This window comes from Arachis hypogaea, chromosome 12 (assembly GCF_003086295.3).
Source record: "Arachis hypogaea cultivar Tifrunner chromosome 12, arahy.Tifrunner.gnm2.J5K5, whole genome shotgun sequence".
NCBI classification, from domain to species: Eukaryota; Viridiplantae; Streptophyta; class Magnoliopsida; order Fabales; family Fabaceae; genus Arachis; species Arachis hypogaea.
In genome coordinates this window covers 114,137,840-114,162,989 of record NC_092047.1, presented here as the reverse complement: position 1 = coordinate 114,162,989, position 25,150 = coordinate 114,137,840, and the positions used below count along the sequence as shown (strand labels likewise).

The window sequence follows — 25,150 nt, the reverse complement described above, 5'->3', positions numbered from 1 at the left end:
AATTGGTAATTTGGCAAGATTTATAGCAGAGGGGGAGTGAGAACTGATCTCCACCAACCTGAAGAATTGAAGCATGACTATATTGTGCATAGAACTTTATGTTAAAATGGTATGCATGTTTTAATCAGTAAAAATAATTATCCGAATTAGCATCTTGTGTTAAAATTAGCACGGAAGTATATTTTGATATACAATAACTATCCTAATGGCAATCACATTTGCCTCCTAAAATTGCCACGAGTTTGAATCTCTCTTGGTGAAAAAGAGAGTATAAGATGTGTGTGTGAGTACTGGGTAGGGTGTGTTGTGTGTGTTGTATTGACAAAAAAAAAAAAAAAAAAAAAAAAAAAAAAAAAAAAAAAAAAAAAAAAAACTGAACAAAATATATATGCAAGATCAACATTTAGGTGAAGCAAACCTAAGTGAACAAACACGAACAAAATTTAAAAGCAAAAGTTGTTTACAATAGATAGTGATTAACCAACCACAAATTAAAAAAGATTATTAATTACTTCTATACCAAAAATATTAAGATATAGATATGTTTCTTTCTTCTATTATAAATAATTTAATTAAACTTGTTATATTTTAGTTTGTCATTTATTAATAAAACAAACATATATATATATATATATATATATATATATATATATATATATATATAGTATTTTTTATTGAAAAAGACACGAAAAACAAGTTTTCCTTTATTTTATTCATTTTATCTAAAATAGTTGTTTAGATTCAATCTCAAAGATAACCTAAAATGGACAATATATTAGAACCAATGGTCAGACTATCAGTTCGAGAAGGCATTTGTTTGGCAGAAAAGGCTTTTCTTTCAATAAGGAAAGCTTTTATTTCAATAAGGAGCACAAAATTCTTTGAAACATAGTCACCGGTAGCTGAGGTGAAAGGGGAACATATGCCTTAGAAAGCAGCCAAAAGCCATTTTAATCCATAAACCCTAAACAAGCAATAGTATCTCAACCCAACAAGTAGAAATCACAAATCAAACAAAAAATACCAACATCCAGAATTTCTTTTAGATAGTTCATAGATAACTCAACCCAAATTTGGGGAGTAAGACATTACATCATTCAACTCCAGGGACATATAAGTATACTTACTACCCAAAATTTAATTATTCAACTTTAGCATTAATAGGGAGTAAAATAGCTTGGACAAACTTTTACTTTAGAGGAGCAAAACCCTAGACTATACATTAGTTTGACCCTAATAGTTAACTGAGATCTCTTGCAACCAAGCTCAAATCCTCTTCTAGTTCTCCTTCTCCCAAGTTATTCAAGCTAGCTATCTATTTAACACAGTAAGCTTTGCAATGCAATATACAGCATGTCATGGCAGCACAGATATGCATTTCAACTTCAACATAGATAGAACAGATGTTGAGGCCTATAATTGTTGTGTTCACAAATTTAATATTTGATAAAGGAATGGGAAAATATTCTAAATTTACCTACAAACAGTAACAAATATCAGGATGCACGAATGAGGCCATGAAGGTACTGAGTAGCGAGTACCAAATCTACCTACAAGACACTGCTGCAAACCAGTGACATCATCCACTACATTCACAATTCATACATTTACCGGAAGAGCCTCGACATTGGTCTTTTAAATATTTTTCCTTCAAGCTTTAATCGTCTATATGCTTCTCTCAAGTGACATGGACGAATTGGTCCTGATTCCTTCCTCTCTTGCATCACTATTCTAGCTGCAAAAAAGTAGTAGTTTTTATCAACGGGAACTTTTGGAATCAGAATATTGGCCTTCTTAGGACCAAGAACTGCGAGATTTTGACCTTAAATACATCGTGCATGAACCATCTCATGCTTGAAGCTATAAATGGAAACTTCCCATACCTGTTTCAACAACTTCACCAACAAACATTTTTGCGATCCCCGATACTACGATCGTCATCGGCACGGAAATTTTCTGCGTCCCAGTGATGCTTGCTAATAACTGTTTGAATGTCAAGAGAAGAAAGAAGAGGCAAGTTGTAAACAATCTCGTCTTACTATGATATAAACTACAGTGCAAATTACAATGCAAAAATAGCAATTTGTAAACTACTATACAAATGCATAAGCCCAAAATCAATAATTCAGAACCAAGGTAATATGTAATAAAAACCAATCTTGAAGATTAACCAAGGAGAGAATGCAAATAAGGTTTCAAGAGTCTAAGTATTGGGAAAAAAGAACCCAACCAAACTAATACACTCAATCAGAACAATTTAAAATTTAAATTATTGGATAGCACAATAGTTTAAACGTTATATTTTTAGCAAATCAATTTGGGAGATGGCACATAGAAGTTGAGGAACCATACTCTTTTCATGTTAGATTTCTGAAATCCGGCCCTGCGGAATGATTCATATCTGCTCATCTGTTCCTCAGTGAATTGTGACAATATAGCCCTAAAAGCAAAAAATAATAATAATAATAATAATAATTAAGCCCAAAACAAATAGATGCAATGAAAATGGTAAATAAAAGCAAGATCAACAAAAAATAACCAATAACATACTGCATCTTGGCCATCTTATCAGGATCGCCGCTCGAAGGGAACTTTCCGAGCTCAACGTCCATGTTCTCCTCCTCCTCTTCCTCCTCCTCTTCTTTGCTCTTCATCCCAGTGCCAGCACCACCGCCTCCAGCGGTGGCAGTGAAGGAACCACTGGCACTGGCATTAGCACTGCCGCTGCCACTGCCAGGGGTGAATTGTGAAGGACCCTTTTTGGCATTGTCGTCATGAGGGAGCTGGAGCTGGTCTTGAGGTTGGGATTGGGAACTATGAGCGGCAATTGAAGAATTAGGGTTTTGTCGTGCGTCCGCGGAGGCGTCAGCTGGGGATTCAGGCGGAGAATCCTCTTGCTCCTCGAACGCTGCTTCAAACGGATCCTTTGATTGCTTCATTCTTTCTATATATCAATCAACACATAAATTTCTTCATCAGCCAATAACATTCCCAAATTCAAAGTTCATACAAATAATTATAACTGGTCAAAGAATACTGATTTTTCCTTTCATTTTGCAAACTAACTAAATTAACTGGAAAAAAAATTGTGTGCATAAGCATCACCTCAGACAAATCGAAACTGAGTGTTGCAGGCGGCACTTGTGTTGCTTGGGTGCGGGAAAGACAGCCAAATGTGGCGGGAAAATGGAAGATGTGGTGATGTGGCGGTTGAGATATGATGGAAGGGAAGAGAAGAGGGAGTCAAGCTTGTCTGGGTTTTCAAGCTTGTTAGGGCCCTGAGCCTTAGGGGGTCTCTATTTTTTCCTTTCCTTTTGGGCTTTAAGCCCTCTACTGCAAGTCAAAAAAAAAAAAATTAACGTTAAATATTAATTTATAAAGATAACTAACTTTAAATTAGCTGAATAATCAGCTTATTTATCAAACCTAAGTGTTTAAATATCTTTTATGTATGTAATATAATAATTTACTGGCCAACAACAAATATTTTGGCTTGAACTGGAGATAACATGAAAAGAATATATATATTACAAATATAGTTTCCATGTTTTTATTAATTAACAATATAAAACATGTTAATATTATTAGTAAAATGATTATTTTTTCATAATTAGTTATCTATTTCCGCTTATCATCACTACTTAGCTCAGCTGCTCTCTTCCCGAACTATTTTTGCAAGCACTAAAATTAAGGAAGCCATGTTATGAAAAAGGAAAAGGAAGAGAAGAAAAATTTCAGAAACTGAATCCATGTTTTCAATAGCCGGAAGGATCATCAACAACAATGGAACAACAACCATCACGATGAGACTGATTCCTCGCCTCCTATCACTTCATCGTCACTCTTGGAATTCTGTTAGTGGCGGTTACAAAACCCTCGATCACAGAGCCCCCAAGTTCTGCTGTGTACGGCACAAATCAGAGGGAGGAGGAGGAGGAGGAGGAGGAAGGAGGTGGTGGTCCGGAAACGATGACCGTTACGACCACATAAGAACTGAGGCGAACTGCCCGCGCTGCTCAAAGCCTATCACAGTTGTCTTCTCCAACAGACCACTCTCCATCTCGGCCCATGCGGCACCCCCGGGCCTATACCAGGCCCTCAACCTTTGCCCGTCTTGCAGGACCGCCTTCTATTTCAGGCCCGTCAAGCTCTCACCTCTCCACGGCGAGTTCTTCGAAATCGGTCGGGTTAACGCTCCTCTGAGACCTCCGGTTCATGATCATGATTGTAATCGTCATCGTGCTCTAGCTGCTTCTTCTTCTTCTCACGATTCGGCGAAGAAGAAGAGTGATTTGCCAACGCCGAAGCAGATATTTGAAGCACTCAATCGCTATGTTGTTGGCCAGGAGAAAGCGAAAAAGGTTGCAACCTTCAGCTTTTCATTTCATTTTATTTGATTTCAAATTTAATTAAGGGTAATGCTACATGTACACCAAAATCAGCCATCAAAGTTAGCTACCAGTATAAAATACATGTTTAGCTACCAGTATAAAATACATGTTGAAATACAAATACATATTGAAAATAAATTAAACCGCATATGTATTTATACACAAATACATTGGTAGCTGATTTTAGTGGCTAATTTTAGTGTACAAATAGTATTTTTGTTTAATTTATTTAGTTTTTGATATGAAGCTATTCTTTCATATACTGGTAGTAGGGATAATACTAGTTCGAGTGTAGTGATTAGTCATTAGGAAAATGCTTCATAGCAAGAAAATTTTCTGGAAAATGTTTGCCGGAGTAGTGTGTGCTGAAATAACACTTATCCCATGATTTGCTTTTATCAAACCACTCATAAGCTGCATTTGTATTGCCATTTATTTGCAGCAACCTGTTTTTGGCAATGTAGCTTCACTTTATTCATTGGCTGCCTATGATGCATAAATGCTTGAATTTTGCTTTGGAATATGTACTATATTCATGATTGCATATATTTATGAAATTCTTATGTCTTAGATTCTCTCTGCATGACACTAATGTTTTGAAATAAACGATAAGATTTTCAACTCCATCCATTGTTTTATTTATTATATGGGAGTTATCGTCATGTATAGGGTAATCATTGGAATAGTTGTCTGTATTAAGTAAATCGACATAATTGTGTAATATATAGGTTCATGAATTCTCTTCTTGGTTATTTTTCTTTTTTTTCCCCCTTTTTACCCTGATATATATTAATGTAGTTTTTATTCTCAACTCAAAGGTTCTTTCGGTGGCTGTTTACAACCACTACAGCAGGATTCATCTTGCTTCCCTCAACCAATCAGAAGATGGAGATGATGTGGTTGAACCAGAGAAAAGCAATGTCATGCTTATTGGTCCAACAGGCTCAGGTATCACATTGCTATTTCACTACATCATTACCCTTCCAGAATAGAAAGAGAGTGTGTGTTTCTCTGTAATTTGTAATAATGGATTGTAGTGAGACTCAGTTGCCACTTTTGCTGGGAATTGTAGGCAAGACGTTGCTTGCGAAAACACTGGCACGTGCTGTGAACGTACCATTTGCCATAGCAGATGCAACAACACTGACTCAGGCAGGTCCCACAATATCTTCTTGTGTATGTGTTCTGTATCATTTGTTTTATGGACTTTGTTTTACTGATAAATGCATTTTCTTTTTCAGGCGGGTTATGTGGGAGAAGATGTTGAATCAATATTATATAGGCTTCTTGAGGTATGTCCTTGAACTCTCTATTCACCTACTGTTTGCTCTATATAGATTATTGTCTTTTTCATTCACAGTCTTAGTGGTAGATACAGATTTTTCAACTTTTCTGAAACTTTTCTTGATGGACTCTTTTTAGGAAGCGGATTTTGATGTGGAATTAGCTCAGCGGGGAATTGTCTATGTTGATGAAGTTGATAAGATCACTAAGAAGGTTTCCTACTTCTATAAAATTTTGATTTAATATTTTTCTGTAATTGCATAAAATATTGATTTTGGCTAGTTTGTCAGGCTGAGAGTAGAAATATTGGAAGAGATGTATCTGGAGAGGGTGTGCAGCAGGCCTTGCTAAAAATGCTGGAAAGCACTGTGGGTAAATTTTATATTAAGACTCCCTTTTGGCTTTTGATAACTACTTTATTTCTTCCATTTTGTCTATCCTGTGCTTTTTTATAAATCTTTACATAGCAGACCCAAGTCCCAACCCAGAAATTTGGCAGTTGGTAATCAATATAAAAGTTTGTTGAATCGTTGTGACATAGTCCAGCAGTGTGAAACCTTTATTCGTTGTGAATAATCCAGCAGTATGGAACCTTTATTTTTCCTCGTAAAACTTGTACACAAAAAAAAAAAAAAACAGACAACCTGCAGATTGCATATGATTTCATGTCATTGTGTTTTACATTGTCAATAAAGAAACATTGTTTGGAGTAACATTGCATCAGATCTAGGTAGCCCTAGAAAATGATTAGCAATTGGATGAAACCATTGTACACATTTGCATAAGCATTAGTCGACTGCAGGGGAAGTATTTAGAAAATAAAATAGACTTGCATCCATATAATTTAATGATTTTAAAACTTTGAAGTATGCTTGTGATCTTCTATTTATATATTATATTCTTGTATTTTCTATCTTTTCCTTTCAGGTAGTGAGTGTACCTGATAAAGGAGCTAGCAAGCATCATGCTGGTGATAACATTCTGGTGTGTTCACACAAACAGAATTTACATTTATTCATTATTGACATAGATAAGAGAAAGTACCACTAATGGTTGAAATTTAGAATTGAGGATATTCTTGTCATGAGAAGATAAGAGAGTTTGTTTCAAAAGAAAATTAATATAGAATTGAAGAGTTTGAAATCGCAGACTTTCTGTTTTCTCGTGTATCCGATAACCTTGCATGATGTTTTTCAGATTGATACAAAGAATATTCTTTTTATATGTGGAGGGGCCTTTGTTAATTTGGAGAAAACTATCTCTGAAAGGTGAGGCCATATTCTGCTACTATGTGGCATGCATCCCTGTAGATTGTGATTGGGAATTTCAGTTGAAGTCGTTCCCCTTTCCAGGCAGCAAAACTCATCCATTGGGTTTGGAGCACCAGTTTGTGCAAACATGAGGACTTCTGGATTCACTGATGCTCTAGTCACATCGTCACTTCTTGAGAAGGTGAGATCTTATACTTAAATATTGTATTTTGGCCATGCATTTTTTTTCATTTTTTGTGTTTGTTACTTCGCTGGGTACTAGCATAAATTTATGTAGATAATGCAGTAATATTTGGGCTTTCAGGTAGAAAGTGGTGATTTGATTGCATATGGCCTCATTCCTGAATTTGTGGGGCGTTTCCCAATTCTATCTGGTTTGTCTGCTTTGAACGAGGAACAACTTTTTCAGGTATCTAGAATGTCTATGGCAAATGCATGTCCAATTTCTGCTTTGGAGTCCATTTTTTCATTATATTTAAATATGAATGTGAATACATCTAGTAGCCCTTAAAATATGAGGCAAATACTTCATCGTTGATTCTTATAAAATATGTGAATACACGTAGCCCTCTATCAGCTTTGTGAATTCCACTGCTTCTCACAAAACTTTTTATGAAACACAGGTCCTTGTTGAACCTAAAAATGCCCTTGTTAAACAATACAGAAAGATGTTCGAAATGAACAATGTAAGCTGTTAGTCTTTTCCCCATTCATGTTTTATCCCGATTCTTATTGTGCTTAAATTCTTCTCCAACATACCTCATTGGGTTGTTCAATATTGTTGGCATGTCTGATCCAATGTTTCAGGTCAATTTACATTTCACTGATACTGCTCTGAGATTGATTGCTAAGAAAGCCATGGCAAAGAACACTGGTGCCCGTGGTTTAAGAGCCTTGTTAGAAAATGTTCTTACTGAAGCAATGTTCGAGGTACATTCTATATATTTTAGTGTCAGATTTTATTCTGTTTTCATTTTTATTAATATAAATGTGTCTTTTCTGAATTTTGATTGCCTTATCCTCAGATTCCAAACAAGGTGGATGTTGACAATGTAAAAGCAGTGCTGGTTGACGAAGAGGCCGTCGGTTCATTGGATGGCCCTGGCTGTGGCGCAAAAATCCTGTACAGTGTTGATGATGGAGCGTTGGAGGATCAAACATCAGCATATGTTTGTACATAGATAATACTTGTCAGAATCTTCCTTACCATCCTTTTGTTTTTCTTTATTGCATCTTTTTCTTGTTATTATCCTTATGGTATATACCTCCCCACCCTCAAATAAAAAGGAGGGGAAAAAATAACTAAGAGCAAATATGAATAATATTCTGTACAGCTAATGAGCATGGTATAATGTTAAATTCAATCTCTCTATAATAGGGTTCTCATTAGTCACAACACATCATATATTCTTTCTTGGTTGGATTAAACAAGTAGTTATATATCAAACACTGTTGTGTACAGCTGAAGATGGGGAAAATATGCAATAGGATAGGAGTCCTTCACGGAGTATTACTTGCTCTTGATGGATCAAGAAAAGTTATAGGCAGCAGAACTATTTAAAGATTCAGAATGGACTTACAAATTTTAGGCAACCTCACCTAGTGCTACAAAACTTAATAAATTGACTATTAAGTATTAACATTACTAGCACCAACTATCCACGGGTTGGTGAACATAGATGCTCTGAGTTCCAACGATTTTCACACCATTTTTCGAAGCATTTCCCTATCCATTAAAGAAGAGGCTACAAGCTAATATCTATCTCAACTGAACAAACTTCTTGTTTTGCAAATAACCAATCATGATGTCACTTCATGGAGGCAAGCTGAATTGTCTCCGGGGAAGCAAACATAAAACCAAATCCAGGAGAACAAGAACTCCCTATAATGAAACTTAATTGGATTAGGTGAATCAACATCTACTTCATGACCGTAGTAAGAAATATCAACTAGATACATGAAAGCCAAGAATGTATACTTACGGACAAGTGTTGGTGGCTTTATCACTTACATTTTCCATAGTGTTACTACTTTCTATGTATCACTTTCAATTTTCACTCTTCAATGGATTAGATGAACAACATGCTGAGAGTCACAGTTCAAAAGGGCATCTGCAGAATAAGAGCTGTCTCTCCATTCAAATATAACACTATCCAACAGTTTACAAATCAGATGTACATCGACTTAAGTAATTAATAAACATCAAAACTAATTGAAAAGACACAATTCTGATGAAAGATTAATAAGATTACCTTAATTTATTAAACAAGTATGAATTAAGTTAAAAGCATAAATCACTTTATTGCCAAAAGCAACAACCATGGGAAGGACTTGCCCCTTAGATACTCCAATATCAAAATCTAAAGCAGCATGAATATTCCAAGCTTTTTATCACAACATGCAATAGAAGAGGACCGAAGTAGTAATCTCTCGACCTTCACCTATCAAGGAAGTGATTTCTGCACCAAGATTAACCTTAACCACATTAGCACATTAGTCAGTATGACATTCTCATATACAAGTTGTTCTGACTGTGATCATTTCTTGGAAGGATGGAAAAATTCATTCATAAATCATAATTACAGACCAATATATATTAAGACATGAATAAGACAACGAAAGAGAATGAGGATGGAAATATGAGATTACCTTGGCAGCATTCCTCACACCAAAAACTAATTAAGCTTCCACTGATCAAAGAAGTAATTTACTCTGTCCAAGTATTGAACTCCCTGTTAGACTTGCTTACATTAAAAATTGCTTCAATTATTTAAGATAAATTTATTTATTTATGGACGAAGTTATGATATACCACCACCTTGGTACATCATACACTAAGGTGATCCAATAGTGCAGTTTGAATCTTGATTAATGTCATTCTTTTATGATCCAAATGTGAACATTGGATCACATTGTTGCATCTTTGACATTTTTCTAATTCTTGGAAACAATTTTTCGGTTTAAGTAAGAAGCAATGAAGCATGGAATACATTCTCACCTTACTATTTTCGGAAATGTTTAGTGTTTATTTGGGTGAACTTCTAAGAAAATATTTTTTTTCGAGTTATTTTTTTTAAAAGATTTTATGAATAAATAAAAGTAATTTTTTTATTGAAAAAAGACATCAACTTAACAGCACCCATACAAGCACTTAAACATCTTTGTTACCAAACGCCAAGGTAATGGAGAACTGTTTCTCTGATCGACTTGGTTTTCTTCTTCATTCAAGCGTTGAGATACTTCTTTTGGTTTTAAGGAAACCATTGACATCCTGGTCCTGTTATTAGAAATTCGACAAATCCTGGAAACCGATGAGAACCTTTTTTGGTCTGCTTCCATCTTGTGAATCATCCTTGTCTTGACTTCCTCGAGAGTGTAAACCGATTGAAGATCAGTCCTCCCAATCCCAGATTTCCGTTCCCAACTGCTTCTATCTTTAAAAAACTGGAACTGAGGATCCACTTTTTGAAAGACATCTAGGATGTCTGAGGCATATATTGGGTAAACCCCACACCCTATGACCTCCCATTCCTCTATGACCCTCCATACATATGGGATACGTTTATTCCATGGCGTATAATCTTCACATCGAGTTTCAACTTTGAATTCAGATAGAGTTTCAGCTTTGAATTTAAATGTGGCATTGTTGCCATGCCATTGACGATTATGAGCAGCATGAAACCATATGCAAACATGATCTGAGTTCCATCGACTCGTTTTAGCAAACTGTTTGCTATACCCAAAACCACTGTATTGACAACGGATTTTGGGAGGCCGTTTTGAATAAAAAGCACGACTAGTGGTGGGAGACTCTATATGGGAAGGAATATGATAAACAACACAACAGAGAATGAAACCAACTAGCTGGTTCAATGGTTGATCTGCAGGAAGGTCAATAGTTACTGAAGCCTCTCTTGTCTGATATATGAACCATGGTGGAACCTTGCTTCCGGGATAAAAAACCTGATTGTTGGATTCAGGGAAGAACGTAGTATCGTCATCATCAGCATGAGGTTCAATTTTGTATTGCAGCATGTCAGCCAATATATCTCTAATTGCTACTCCCATCATTGTAAGATGCACATATTCTAAGAATGAATGCTCATCAAGCCTCTCGCAGTTTTCAAATGAGATGGATTTTAGATTTAAACTGAATAGTGTCTTTATATTGAACAATTTCTCCAGCGATCTGCAGTTTGTGGCAGATAAATGTATAAGAGACGGTGGAAGCTCCGGTAAAGATCCAAGGCTGCAGCAACCTGTTATGTTGAGATCCTGTAACCGCGACAGGGCTTTCATATTGTGAGGGAGTTCAATCAACTGTTTGCATCCTTCAAGATTTAGTTTCTCAAGGGATACTAAGAGACACAGCTCGTTTGGAAGAGTTTCAAGTCTCACATTACTCAGATCACACTCTACAAGTTTGCTGAGACGGCCAACTGATGATTGCAACATTTCAATTATTGTCCCATTGAAATTCAAGCTCATTAATTCCTCTGATGACACTGAAAATTCCTTCATGCTTGAGCAGCAACGAACATCGAGTTTTTTAAGAGATTTTAAATGGATATTGCTTTTAAGACTCTTTAGTGCTTTGCAACCCCAAACACTTAAATTTTCGAGCTTGTGGATGGATAAAATGGATGGATGAAGTTCAAACAACCTTACGCATTCAATGAGGCATATTTCTTCAAGGTTTGATGCACGAGAAAAATCTGGAAGCTCCACTAGCTGCTTGCATCCCCTAAGGTTAATCTTCTTTAAATTTACAAGATCCTATAACAATAAGGGGACCATCATCACATGTTAACATACTTAATTTTCTATTAAGAGAAGAAGGCTAAAAGATGCTCTTATACATGTAGATATGTATACCTGAACTCCATCCCAAAGTTTAGAAACTTGGCTATCTGGCATAGAAAGCTTAACAAGCTTCTCAGCACAAATATTTGGCGGAAGAGACTTCACAGGGCAGCCACTCCACTCCAAGTATCTTAGTTCCTTTGGAAATGAATCAAAAGTTGAAGAAACGTGCACATTTGCTGATTCTTTTTGCCTCCATGAATCATAAAATTTAAGAAACCTTATATTAGGCATCCTTTTAAAAGTGTCGGCATCTAAATGTAGATCTCTTTTAATTTGAGACAAGTCCAACATAATGCCTTCAACTGAGTCTGTTCCCTGCAAACAATCCAATGGCCAAACATGTTATCATGTTAGTCGCATTTCCTGCATTAACACATGCAATCAAGAAAAGTAATTAAATATGTGGTTTTCTTACCTTATTATTGTTCAGTACATTGTAGACATCCTCATGGTTACTTAAGCGGCTACGTCTTCCTGGGTCTTTAATTGATTCTTGACGAACTATTTCTCGACCCATTTGCCCTATCAAATCATGCATTTCTATTGTATTACGATTTGAAATAGTTATGAGAGCTTTACGTGAAAGGTTGCCTATGCCAATAGCAGGAAAAAAACCACAGGATTCTAGAAATGATATGACAACATCCTTATCTTCTCCTTTGAAAAAAAATGCAATGTCAAGGAATATGTCCTTCTCTAAATCATCTAGCCCATCATAACTCAATTTTAAGACATTAAAAATGTCTATATTAGGATAAATCTTGAGTTTTCCCAAAGCACTTTCCCATTCTTCTATGGTTTTAGAGTATAAAAAAGAACCCAAAACTCGTAAAGCCAATGGGACGCCATTTGCATAATTGACTGCTATTTCAGAAAACTCTTCATATCCAGTTTCAGGATAGACTTTGTCAAAAGCATTCAAGCAAAATAGCTTAAGGGAATTTTTAAAGCTCAAGCCCTGGACTTCATATATTCCATGAACTTTTCTAAGGACATGCTTGTCTCTGGTAGTTATAATGATCCTACTACCTGGTCCCAACCATTTTGTAGCAAGATGTTCAAACTGTTCTAATGTATCCATATCATCAAGCACTATGAAAACTTTTTTTCGACTCAACTTTCTCTGGATAAAAGCGGATCTTGCTTTGGATGATCCTTTCAAAACAAGGCTTTCTCCGGCTAATAACTCAGAAATAAGTTTCTCACATAAATAAGGCACACCAAACTTTTGTGATTCTTCTCTTACATTTTTCAACATACAACTGCCTTCATATTGGGAAGAATATTTGTCAAATAAGAATTCAGCAATAGTAGTTTTACCTATTCCTCCCATCCCCCAAATTCCTATGATTCGGACCTTGACGGATTCAATTTCCAATAATGATTCAATACTTGTAAAATTATCATCAATTCCAACAAGACATTTGGATTCTATTGAGAAAATATATGACAATTTCTCTGAAATATCATTCACAATTTCTTCAATGAATTTAGATTCATCCCTGTTGTATAAAAAATATAAGAAAATATTACACATTACAACTATAATTGAAAAGAAGACAAGTATAACTATGACAAAATAAAAAATAAAAAGCTTAGCAGGTATGCATATGCATATGGCAATATAGTTAAGTACTAGAGTAGTGGATTTAGTAATTAGTAGTAAAAGGAAGAACTTACTGATATTTTGATGGATAATGAAATCCAGATAAATTAGAAGCTTCCTTTAAAGCAAATCTCCAACTTTGCACCTTCATCATATTTCCCTTCAATCTGTGTTGGTGTTTATCAAAAGCCTCCTTAAAGGAATTATTCTGATGCCGCACATCAGAGGGAACAACGTTGTAGAAAACAGGTATCACAATCCTTCGATCTTGTTTCATGCATTGAATTACTTTCACAAGTTCATTCAAGCACCAAGTGGAAGAAGCATAGTTTTCCGAAAAGATGACCAAGGAAATACAAGACTCTTCAATGGCTTGAATAAGCGTGGATGAAATATCATCTCCAGGGTGCAGTTTTTCGTCGTCCACGAAGAAATCGATATGGTAACGATGCAACTCTTTTCTCAAATGGCTAAGAAAAGAAGTGCGGATATCTTCTCCTCTGAAGCTGATGAAGACATCATGTTTGATTCTGGGAGCATCCAATAAAAAAGAAGAAGAAGAAGAAGAAGCCATTGAAAATTAGGAAGAGACTGTAGACAGTGGTGAGATCTTAACACAGTGATGTTGTGAGTGACTATGAGTAGAGTGTCAATGTACATACATAGATACATATGAATCTTCCTGGTTGTTTCTTGGCTGGTTCCTCCTCCTTTCTTAATTAGAAGACCCTTTGTGCACTATTCTTTTCTTAAAGCTCTCAATTCTTAGTGTTATATTATATAATAATAAAAGTGGGATTGAAAAACCAAATTGAAAATTTATTTTGTTCACCTTTCATGTTCAGCAAACGCGTCTGGAGCAATGTTATAAGGTCTTTCTTATACTTTTTTTTTCACGAGACATGGAACTTTTTTTGTCTTCGCTTTTGTTTTGTATGTAACCCCACCATGTGACACGCATATAGATATAGACATCTTGCATGGGAATTTGTGAAGTAGGTCTAAAATTCGATGGTTGCATGTATGCATGTTGTTATTAAATGAGTAACATTGTTGAAGTAGGAATTTTTCGTTGAATATACTCCTTTTACGGTCAACATTATTGAATTATATACAGAACTATTAAAATTTAAGAAGACACAGATAACTTTACAACTTTCTAGCATTATGTAGTTGTGCTCATGAAGATTTAATTTGTGGATGTTGAAAACCCATCACCGTCATGACATTCATATATACTTTAATAAATGAGTCCTTCTCTTCACTCATTCAAATCTGAAGAAAAAACACCAATGGCAATGAATATCATACTATCTAAACATAAATGATACAAAGATTTCATTACACTCATATTTGCATGGTTTACACTCATATTCAATACTTGTTGAATTAAACTAATGATATCTGAGACATATATTGATGAAACGCTTCACTCTAGGACTGAGCAAACATCATTTGCATTTCTTTCTTCATAGAAATAGTTTGATCTTGTGTATATTCATATTCAACTGCTGCTTGCAACAAGATGAGATAAGATTGTTCCGTTATATCGCGCTCTGAACGCTCATCCAATCTCATAAAATTTCTAAAGGAGACGTAGATACTGCTTAAACTAAATATTGCATCTAAACTAAATATTGTTTTCAGGTAAAGATTGAAGGCTGCAGCAATCTTTAAGAAACTGAATTGCCCGATCGATGAGTGCAGTATATCAATGAGCCATCATTATTTGCATAATTATTAATCAAAGGAAAATTGCTAAAATTAAATATAATTTCATTTCAGATATGAATAATACTGTTCTGTACAGCTAATGAGCATAGTAGAATGTTAAATTCAATGTTGCTATAATAGCTCTCTCGTCACTCACATCATGTATCCTTTCTTGGGTGGATTAAACAAGTTGTTATATATCAAACACTGCTGTATGCAGCTGAAGATGGGGAAATATGGAATAGGATAGGAGTCCTTAACTGGATATTACTTGCTAAAGTTAAAGGCAGAACCATTTAAAAGATTCAAAATGGGTTTACAAATTTTAGCTAACCTCACCTAGTGTTACAAAACCTAATAAATTGACTATTAACATTACTAGCACCAACTATCCAGTGGTTGATGAACATAGATGCTCCGAATTCCAACGATTTCCACACTATTTATCAAAACATTTCCTTTTCCAGGGAAAAAGAGAGGCTACAACCTAAGACCTATCTCAATTGATCAAACTTTTTGTTTTGCAAATAACCAATCACCATGACATTTCATAGGGGCAAGCTGAATTGTCTCTGGGGAAGCAAACATAAGACCAAGTCCAACTGTCCAAGACAGCAAGAACTCCCTGTAATGAAAACTTTATAAAAAAGTTGGATTAGGTGAATCAACAACTACTTCAAGACCATAATAATAAGAAATATCAAGTAGATGCATAAAAGGCAAGCATGTATAGTTATGGACAAGTGTTAGTGGCTATATGACTTACATTTTCCTCGGTGTGACTACTTTGTGAATATATATCACTTCCAATGTTCACTCTTAAATAGGGTAAGATGAACAGCATGCTGAGAGTCACAGTTCAAAAGGACACCTAACTGCAGAATAAGAGCTGCTCCATTCAAATACATCACCATCCAAAAATTTACAATCAACATAAGTAATTAATAGACATAAAAACTAATTGAAAAGAGACCGTTCTGGTAATAGATTAGCAAGATTATCTTAATTGCTTTAAAGAAAAGTATGAATCAAGTTAAAAAGCATAAATGACTACATCGCCAACAACCTTCGGAAGGACTTGCCCCTTACATCCACCAATAGTAAAATCTGAAGCAACATGAATATTCAAAGTCTTTCCTCACAACATGCAACAGAAGAAGACTGAAGTAGTAATTTCTCAGCCTTCACTGATCAAACAAGTGATTTCTGCACCCCAAAAATTTACCACATTAGCATATTTATCAGTATGGCATTCTATCAGTGTTGCTAGAATAAAGTTTGTTAAAGCTGAGTGGAGGTGCCAAAATTGTGTATTTTATTAACTGATACTAGCATGAAAGGGAATCAAACATTGTATAGAATTTCCTATTAACTTTAGAATGAAATGCGCCTTACACTTGTTTCAATACCTATCTAATTGTATACGTCTTTGGACGATGATTCCTCTTCGACTTCTTCCGACCATGACTCTTCTTTTCTTCTTCTTTCTTCTTCAATCTTACGAATCAGCCGTGTTTTCACTTCGTCGAGAGTGAAAATGAATTTATCAACACGAAGCTGAGATAAGCTGCGTCTATCAAAAAAGAACTGGAACTCCGGATCCACATTTTGAAAAACATCCAGGATGTCTGATTCATATACTGGGCGAACTCCGCATCCTATCACTTCCCATTTATATTGCAACGCCTCATTGACCGTCCATCTTTCGTCATAATAATTATCTGAAGCTACAGCACTGAATTTAAGTGTAACATTCTTGGCGCGCAATCCATGGTGACTACGAACTTTTCCAAACCATATACAAACATGGTTTGAGCTCCATCCCGTCGCCTTAACAAAATGTGTGCTGCTCACTAAATCCGAAAGACATCTGATCACGCGAGGAAACACTCTTTGAGAAGGAATATGAGAAACAACACAGCACAAAATGAAACCCACTATTTGGTGCCAAGGTTCATACGCAGCGTTAATAGTTAACCAACTCTCTCTTGTCTGATATTTGCACCATGAGGGTACCTTGTTTAATATAAGGAATCAATTCTAGATTGGTGTATTACTATTTTCTTAAATGACTTAAATCCGACATATAACTATTTTCTTAATAAATCGAAACTCAAATAATACAGGTTCTCAAATTCAATATTTTTCTTCTAAATAAAATTTCAAATAAATTCTTAAGACTTAAAATGTCATAAAAGAGGACCTTCCTTAGATTAAGGAGGGAGGCAAGAGGAAAGAAAGTGGTTGGTGCTGAGGAAGAAGAGGAATTCTTTGAAACAAACATGGAAGACAATATGGAAAAACTTCACCGGTGCACTTGCCGGTGAAGTTGTGCGAGTTCTAATTTTGCAGATCGAGTTTTTGGCACCGTTGCCGGGGATTGTTCGAGATTGACAAACTACTGGTTGTCTTGCTCCTTATATCAGGTACTTTTTACTGTTTTTCTTTTAAATTGTGTTCTTTATTTTCTTTTTTTCAAAATTTTTCAAAATTCTTTTTCATCTTTAGTCATATTTTTTTTTGTTTGAGTCCTGTGTCAAATCTTAAGTTTGGTGTCCTTTTGATATTTATTGACTTTTCTTTTTTTTTTTTTTGAGTTTCTTGAAAAAAAAATTGACCTTGGTTTCTTTTCTTTTTGTGTTATTTTCCTTTTTTTTAATTTTTAAAATTTTAATGTCCTTTAGTGTTTCTCTCTCTAATTTTTGAAAATTTTGTTTGATTCTAAAATTTTAATGTTTGGTGTCCCTCTAGTGTTTGTCCTTTCTTTTTAATTATTCAAAAAAAAATTTTTAATTCGAAAATTTTAAAAATCTTTTTCTTATCTTGGTTTTAAATTTTAAGTTTGGTGTATTTTTAGTGTTCTTTTTGTTTCATTTGATTTTCTTTAACCTTATAAATAAGAAAGTGTATTATTTGAGAGTAATACACTTCGAAGCCATATCTTATGATGCTGGTTGCATTTCCTGCATTAACAAATGTAATCAAGGAAAGAAATTAAATATGTTATTTTATTTCTTACCTTATTATTATTCAACACATTGTAGACATCCTCATAGTTACTTAAGCGGCTACGTCTTCCTGGGTCTTTAATTGATTCTTGACGAACTATTTCTCGACCCATTTGTTCTATCAAGTCATGCATTTCTATTATATTATACTTTGAAATAGTTATAAGAGCTTTACGTGAAAGGTTGCCTATGCCAATAGCAGGAAAGAAACCACAGGATTCTAGAAATGGTACAACAACATCCTTATCTTCTCCTTTGAAAAAAAATACAATGTCAAGGAATATGTCCTTCTCTAAATCATCTAGCCCATCATAACTCAATTTTAAGACATTAAAAATGTCTATATTAGGATAAATCTTGAGCTTTCCCAAAGCACTTTTCCATTCTTCTATGGTTTTGGAATATAAAAAAGAACCTAAAACTTTTAAAGCCAATGGAACGCCTTTTGCATAAAAGAAGACAAGTATAACTGACAAAAAAAACATAAAAAGCTTAGCAGGTATGCATATGCATATGGCAATATAGTTAGGGAACTACTCAAATGAAGATGCAAAAAACATCTTTTTATGAAGATGCTTTGTATAAAAGTGTGATTTATTGATTTGGCCACACTTTAAATAAAAACAACATTTTTATAACATATCAAAATCTAACCCTACAATCCATCATCTAAGGGTCAAAAAGAAAAATCATCACATGATGACAATTATAATATCTTCATGGGAGTATCCACCATATAGTTAAGTACTAGAGAAGTGGATTAAATAGTAAAAAGAAGAACTAACTGATATTTCGATGGATAATGAAATCCAGATAAACTAGAAGCTTCCATTAAAGCAAATCTCCAACTTTGCACCTTCCTCATGTTTCCCTTCAATCTGTGTCGGTGTTTATCAAAAGCCTCCTTAAAGGAATTATTTTGATGGCGCACATCAGAGGGAACAACGTTGTAGAAAACAGGTATCACAATCCTTTGATCTTGTTTCATGCATTGAATTACTTTCACGAGTTCATTCAAGCACCAAGTTGAAGAAGCATAGTTTTCCGAAAAGATCACCAAGGAAATAGAAGACTCTTCAATGGCTTGAATAAGTGTGGATGAAATGTCATCTCCAGGGTGCAGTTTCTCGTCGTCTACGAAGAAATCGATATGGTTATGATGCAACTCTTTTCGCAAATGGCTAAGAAAAGAAGTGCGGATGTCTTCTCCTCTGAAGCTGATGAAGACATCATGTTTGATTCTGGGAGCATCCAACAAAGAAGAAGAAGAAGAAGCCATTGAAAATAAGGAAGAGGCTCTCTAGCCAGTGGTGGGATCTTCAACACAGTGATGTTGTGAGTGCAGTGTCAACGTACATACATAGATTAATCTTCTTGGTTGTTTCTTGGCTGGTTCCTCCTCCATTCTTAATTAGAAGAACCTTTGTGCACTATTCTTTTGTTAAAGCTCTCAATTCTTAGTGTTATATTATATAATAATAAAAGTGGGATTGAAAAACCAAATTGAAAATGCATTTTGTTCACCTTTCATGTTCAGCAAACGCGTCTGGGGCAATCTTATAAGGTCTTTTTTATACTTTTTTTTCTACGTTTTTGTTTTGTATGTAACCCCACCATGTGACACGCAAATAGATATAGACATCTTGCATGGGAATTTGTGAAGTTGGTCTAAAATTCGATGGTTGCATGTATATGTATGTTGTTATTAAATGAGTAACATTTTTCATTATAGTCTTTTGCAATATAATACGCCAAGCAATTAAGCTTCCTACCATTGGCAAAGAAGTAACATTATTGAATCATATACAGAACTATTAAAATGATATTCAATTCATCATTACCCTCATTTGTATGGTTTAATTATGACCAATCTCCATCTCCAACTCTGCTTGTTGAATGAAGTTCATGATATCCGAGACATATATTGGAGGAAATACCACACTCTAGGACTGAGCAAACAGCATTGCCTTTCTTTTTTCATAGAAATAGTTTGATCCAACCATGAATTGAAATAAAATCTTGTGTATATTAGTAGTATCTGTCTAAATTCATATCCAACTGTTCCTTGTAACATGATGATATGGGATTGTTCCATTATATAGCGCGCCGAATCATCCAATCTCATACAATTTCTAAAGGAGATGCAGATACTGCTTAAACCAAATATGGCATGTGAAGTTCAATGAGTTTCTCAACACAAAAATTGATGGCAGAGACTTCAAGGGGAATCTTTCCCACTCAAAGTATCTTAGCTCACAAGAAAATAACTCAAGATTTGAAGGAACACACACATTTGATGATGTCTGAAGGTATTAGCTAGCATTCAAGTGTAAATCTCTTATTTGAGACAAGTCTGACATAATGCCTTCAACTATTTCTCTACCCTGGAAATTAAAGTAGTGGTAAGAAATTCTGTCATACTAGCTACATTTGCTGCATTAACATAAGCAATAACAAAATAAGTACACCATTTTCTTACCTTGTTTTTCTGAAATATCTTTCACAATTTCTTCAATAAATTTAGATTCATATCATGTTGAATAAAAAATATAAGAGAATATTACACATTACAGTTTATAATTAAGTAGAAAACAAGTATAACAATGGGCATGAAAATGAGAATTAAGAATATGATTGTCTAACCTGCTAATGTTATTTTTCAAGACATTTCAATTTCTTGGAAAATCATAATCAAATATTTTTTTATGGTGTCAAAAGCTGAAGTTGAGATGAGTAGCAGTCCAAAACTTCCTCAAAGAAAGAAACAACACAAATACAAACAGAAAAAAACAATATTATAAAAAAAATAAAAATCATAGAGTAGCAGTCCAAAACTTCGCCGCAGTTTTATTTTTCATTTTTGTTGAAAGTGCTAAAAATTTAATCCCCAATTGTTTAAAAAAAAATTACATATGTCGATTATATTCTTACATTAATAGTACGAGTTCATTTCATAGTGCTTAAATCATAGAGTAAGAGTATGTGATTGAAAAAAAATTATCATTTTTTTCTAACACTTGATCAACAAAAATATTATACTATATATTAACTTTTTGAACCATAAACTTTAAATCATAAATTCTAATAATATAAAAATAAAGTGTTATCTCAAAGTGTTTGTTAATATTAATAAAAAGTGTTAGACTCCTTAAAAGAAAAATAGGAAAAAAAAAAAACTCATCACCATTAGAAGAATAAGAAAAATACAGGTATGAGAGGAAAAGAAGAACATTGATTTTTTATAGATGTATTTTATCTTTTTTTAATTCTTTTGAAATATTTGGTTAAGAAATTTGTTTGCCAATAACTTGTTCATTTAATATTATTATTTTTATATTAAATATATAATTATTTATATATTTTGTCTAAACATTTATTAGATTTTTAATATAGATATTTTTTGAAATAGTATCAAAATTTTTATGGAGAAAAGAATTAAAAAAAAAATTCAATCCTTATTGTTTTAGAATCTGTATCTCTACCTTTTATTGTCATCTTAAATTATTAATACGTCTAATGGATTGACATTTACAACAAATTACTGTGAAAAAATTTTATAAATATTCTTAAAATTTTTGTTAGTAAAAATCTAATAACGATAATAATACCTTTCAAGTTTCAACTATAATAATGGGCAAAATAATACTGATAATTTACTAAATTCTCGGTAGATACACGAAACAATTACATACTTATAATATCCTTAAAAAAAAAAAGGCATGAGTTATGCCTAAGTAAAAAACTAAACTAACCCCAAAAAGAAGGGTCATTAGCTAATTAAATTTTGGCACATTTACATGGATTAAAGAACTACTTGTCTACTTGGACCTAGCTTTGAAAAAATAATCTCCATTATTTAATCATGTAAGTCCAAAAGTTCAGCAACCAAACTATGCAATATCTCCTTTTCAATCTCCAAAACCATTTCTTCTTTCTCTTTCTCAAACTTGCTCCATTCACCTCTTTTATCCATGTCTTTGATACAAACATAATTATTCACATGACCTATGTCATAACCAAATGACCCTTTTACCCATTCCTTAGCTATTCTCAACATCTCTGACTCACTTTCACACTCCTCATCATCAATATTCTTACTTAATTCCTCCTTGAAAAAATCTAACAATAGAGTATCAAAATCATAGCTTTGGAATGAACATGTTGCCTTGACACAATTTAGTAGCTTCATTGCCCTTTGCTCAACATAATCTTGTTCTTCAACTTCACAATCATAATTATCACAATCTTCATTATAACTAAAGTTCTCATCCAATATGATATATTGGTCTAAGTTTGGTAGGTCAAATTTTGCAAGGCTCTCAATTATTTGAAAGGTGTCCATGACCTTTTGTTTTCTTCCTGTTTAAAAAAAATAACATAAAAATTGTTAGCATCATTATATTATATTCTCATATATAATTAAGCATAATTGATGAATATAAATATTGTTATTTAATTTAATTTGAGTAATGAAGAAAATGTTATATTAATGATGGAAAAGGAGGAACTTACTTTCAATATCGGCAAGGCTTTGATTATAGTGTGGGAATTCATCTTTTCCAATTTGAAGAACTGAAATTGGACTATGTTGTTCATCTTCTTGGAAACTTGAAATTTCCTACACAAGATTACAAATTGTTTTAGTCATCGGTAAAATACTCCATAATATTAACAATTTCTATCAAATTAGCATTAAATTAAAGTAAACTAATTATAATCTACAAGAGCAACTAATCCCGAGTAACATGGATAAACTTGCTTGTTCTTTAATTTTCGTTTTTTTCTTTCTTTTTGAATAAGGAATAATTTAAGAAAATAAATTTGCAAAACATTTGTTGAGAATTTAGTTAACAATAATTAGTCCCTACCAAAAATTAATTAATAATTATTTAGTATTTATATTTTTTTTAAATAGGCATGTTTTAGAATAGAGCATGTCAAAATTCAAAAGCAAGATCACGAATATATTATCTTATTAAATATATATTATCATGTAAATGAAAAAAAAAGCTGGAAAACATTATCTTAATAACTACTATAACTATGAATAATTATCAGAATCCAAATAAAAAACAATAGTAATATTGCAAACTGTCCCACCGACAGAATAAAATAATGATAGAAGGGAAAGGGAAAAGAAGCAGCCTAATCAACATGAAATTAATTGAAAGTCAAAACGAAACAAAACAAAATAATATTTTAACAAACAAATATACATATTAACCCTCAGCTGCAGACAAAATAATATTTCCTGAAAGATGCCAAGTTATAAAAAAAAATTTCCTTGTCACGTTTCATATTTAATTAAAATCACCGTTAAATGTATTTTTGGGTTTCTTTGGGTGAAATACTGAAAACTTTTGTTTAAATAAATTAAATAAATCATTGCTCACCTTGGGCCCCGCCATATTTGTTTTTTGTTGCACCAAATCCTTGCCGACAACAACATCAAGGGGTGAAAGTGGAAATTTCTCACTTATCAAAACGTCGTCGTTTTGTGGTTCCCATGAAGACGAGTACCCTGAGGCTATTGAGGTAAAATCACTCTCATTCCAGCTAGACCCATTGCTGCTACTACACGTGGTAGTGGTTGTCGTAGTTGTTGTAGTAGTGGACCCCATCATCATGCAACGGTGAAAATCCAACGGTTGAGATTGTGACAGTGGATATTTGTTATTGTGCTCCTCCTCCACAGTAACATCCTTGAAAGATCTCCACCGTATGATGTCCTTGATCTTGACGGTGCTGATTTCAACTTCATCAGTGCTTCCTTTGCAAAATGTTTGGTTCCTTAATCTGCTTGACCTTCTTGATGACGAAAGCTTGCGTGAGATGCTACGTGGCAAGATCATAGAGGGTGATTTCTTCACTAAGATGGTCTTGAATGTGTTTATTAGGGTTTGAAAGGTTGAGGGATTCTTCATTTGGGTTTGCATGCTACTTTTATTTGTTTGATTAATCCTTCTTGGTAGTGATTTGAATCCACTTGAAGAACATGATGATGATGAGTTTGAACAATAATAATAACTATTATTATTATTCTCACTCAAGAGGTCCCTTAGGGTTCTAAGAGGCCTTCTCTCCATTGTGTTGAACCTCTTTAGTTGCATTTCCCCACTCATCTTCTAACTATATAAATAAATAATAGCAACAATATTTTTCCTTTCAATAAATATGGAGATAATGGAAGAGAGGTTGTGGAGGAAATGTGATGTGATGTGAAAGTGAGGAATTGGAGTGAATGAATATAAATAGAAGGGTGAGACGTGAGAGGGATATAAGAAGATGAATAAGAAAGAGGGTGGTAGCTTCTAGGGGGGAATCTCAATAATCCCTAAAGATATGGTGAAATGTATGGTGAATATAATGTGGTAAGGGAAGTACTAACTAGTACAATAGTAGTGGTGGTTGTGTAAATTATTATTAAATCTAAAAGATTAGAGTAATGGGGCAATGTTGTGTTGTAGGGGGAAAGGGACAAAAATGTGTAGAAGCGTGGATGGTTCTCATGGTTTATTTTAATGAGTGATGAGTAGTGAAGAAGGAAGAGTGAGAAATAGTAGCTAGTGACAGTGAGGTTCAAGTTGGAGGTGATAGAAGCATGTCCTTTTGTAGACATATTTAGTTGACTCAAATCAACTTGCTCTTATAAAACCATGCATGTTATGATATTTTAATTAGTGTAGACTTGGTTTATGTTTTTATTTTTTATTTTTTATTTTTTATTTTATCTTTAATATTTTTATTTTTAGAATTTTATAAAAAATAAAATAGTTATAATAATCATAAAAGTTTATTTTTTGTTTTTTGTTTTCCTTCATAAAACTTTAAAAATACAAAATATTGAAAATTAAAAAATAAAAATGTAAATCAAATATAGTCTTAAGATTCCTCAAGAATTTGATATTTAAAAGTTATTTTCCTATTATAACATTTTGGAAGATTTATATTAAAAGGATATATTCCATTTCTTTTTACTAAAGTTAATCTTAATCATTTAAAAATAGGAAA

The 25,150-nt window shown here is 33.7% G+C and overlaps 4 protein-coding genes across 17 annotated transcripts; 1 reads left to right on the top strand and 3 right to left on the bottom strand.

The window, feature by feature from the left end:
* Positions 1 to 1,021: 1,021 nt before the first annotated feature.
* LOC112728434 (transcription initiation factor TFIID subunit 11) lies at positions 1,022 to 3,506 on the bottom strand. The gene is made up of 5 exons (XM_025778572.3): positions 3,106 to 3,506; positions 2,551 to 2,944; positions 2,353 to 2,440; positions 1,884 to 1,983; positions 1,022 to 1,735 (listed from the first exon to the last, which is right to left on the bottom strand). Exons 2-5 carry the CDS (start codon positions 2,937 to 2,939, stop codon positions 1,608 to 1,610), a joined length of 705 nt encoding a protein of 234 aa, XP_025634357.1. The 5' UTR covers positions 2,940 to 2,944; positions 3,106 to 3,506; the 3' UTR covers positions 1,022 to 1,607.
* A 243-nt stretch (positions 3,507 to 3,749) lies between these two features.
* Positions 3,750 to 8,344, top strand: LOC112730617 (CLP protease regulatory subunit CLPX2, mitochondrial). Of its 3 annotated transcripts, XM_025780686.3 has the most exons (13): positions 3,750 to 4,361; positions 5,210 to 5,339; positions 5,464 to 5,543; positions 5,633 to 5,683; positions 5,814 to 5,888; positions 5,966 to 6,043; positions 6,603 to 6,659; positions 6,873 to 6,943; positions 7,028 to 7,127; positions 7,251 to 7,355; positions 7,570 to 7,632; positions 7,754 to 7,876; positions 7,972 to 8,344. In XM_025780686.3, exons 1-13 carry the CDS (start codon positions 3,750 to 3,752, stop codon positions 8,125 to 8,127), a joined length of 1,701 nt encoding a protein of 566 aa, XP_025636471.1. In that variant the 3' UTR covers positions 8,128 to 8,344. The 3 variants fall into 3 exon arrangements, with proteins under 3 accessions (XP_025636471.1, XP_029146714.1, XP_072065937.1); XM_029290881.2 differs by lacking the exon at positions 5,966 to 6,043; XM_072209836.1 differs by lacking the exons at positions 6,873 to 6,943; positions 7,028 to 7,127; positions 7,251 to 7,355.
* Positions 8,333 to 14,169, bottom strand: LOC112728432 (putative disease resistance protein At4g11170). 12 transcript variants are annotated; one of them, XR_011868932.1, is made up of 9 exons: positions 13,493 to 14,123; positions 13,133 to 13,314; positions 12,228 to 12,334; positions 11,822 to 12,127; positions 9,945 to 11,722; positions 9,596 to 9,678; positions 9,199 to 9,405; positions 8,929 to 9,071; positions 8,425 to 8,828 (listed from the first exon to the last, which is right to left on the bottom strand). XR_011868932.1 is itself a non-coding variant. In XM_072209835.1 (5 exons), exons 1-5 carry the CDS (start codon positions 13,990 to 13,992, stop codon positions 10,076 to 10,078), a joined length of 2,742 nt encoding a protein of 913 aa, XP_072065936.1. In that variant the 5' UTR covers positions 13,993 to 14,123; the 3' UTR covers positions 8,425 to 10,075. The 12 variants fall into 12 exon arrangements, 2 of the variants coding, with proteins under 2 accessions (XP_025634343.1, XP_072065936.1); XR_011868933.1 differs by having other exon boundaries at positions 8,929 to 9,057; XR_011868934.1 differs by having other exon boundaries at positions 8,958 to 9,071; positions 9,596 to 9,658.
* A 7,601-nt stretch (positions 14,170 to 21,770) lies between these two features.
* Positions 21,771 to 24,524, bottom strand: LOC112728431 (uncharacterized). The gene is made up of 3 exons (XM_025778556.3): positions 23,533 to 24,524; positions 22,652 to 22,757; positions 21,771 to 22,498 (listed from the first exon to the last, which is right to left on the bottom strand). The coding sequence occupies exons 1-3, from the start codon at positions 24,259 to 24,261 to the stop codon at positions 21,996 to 21,998; spliced, it is 1,338 nt and encodes a 445-aa protein (XP_025634341.1). The 5' UTR covers positions 24,262 to 24,524; the 3' UTR covers positions 21,771 to 21,995.
* Positions 24,525 to 25,150: the final 626 nt, after the last annotated feature.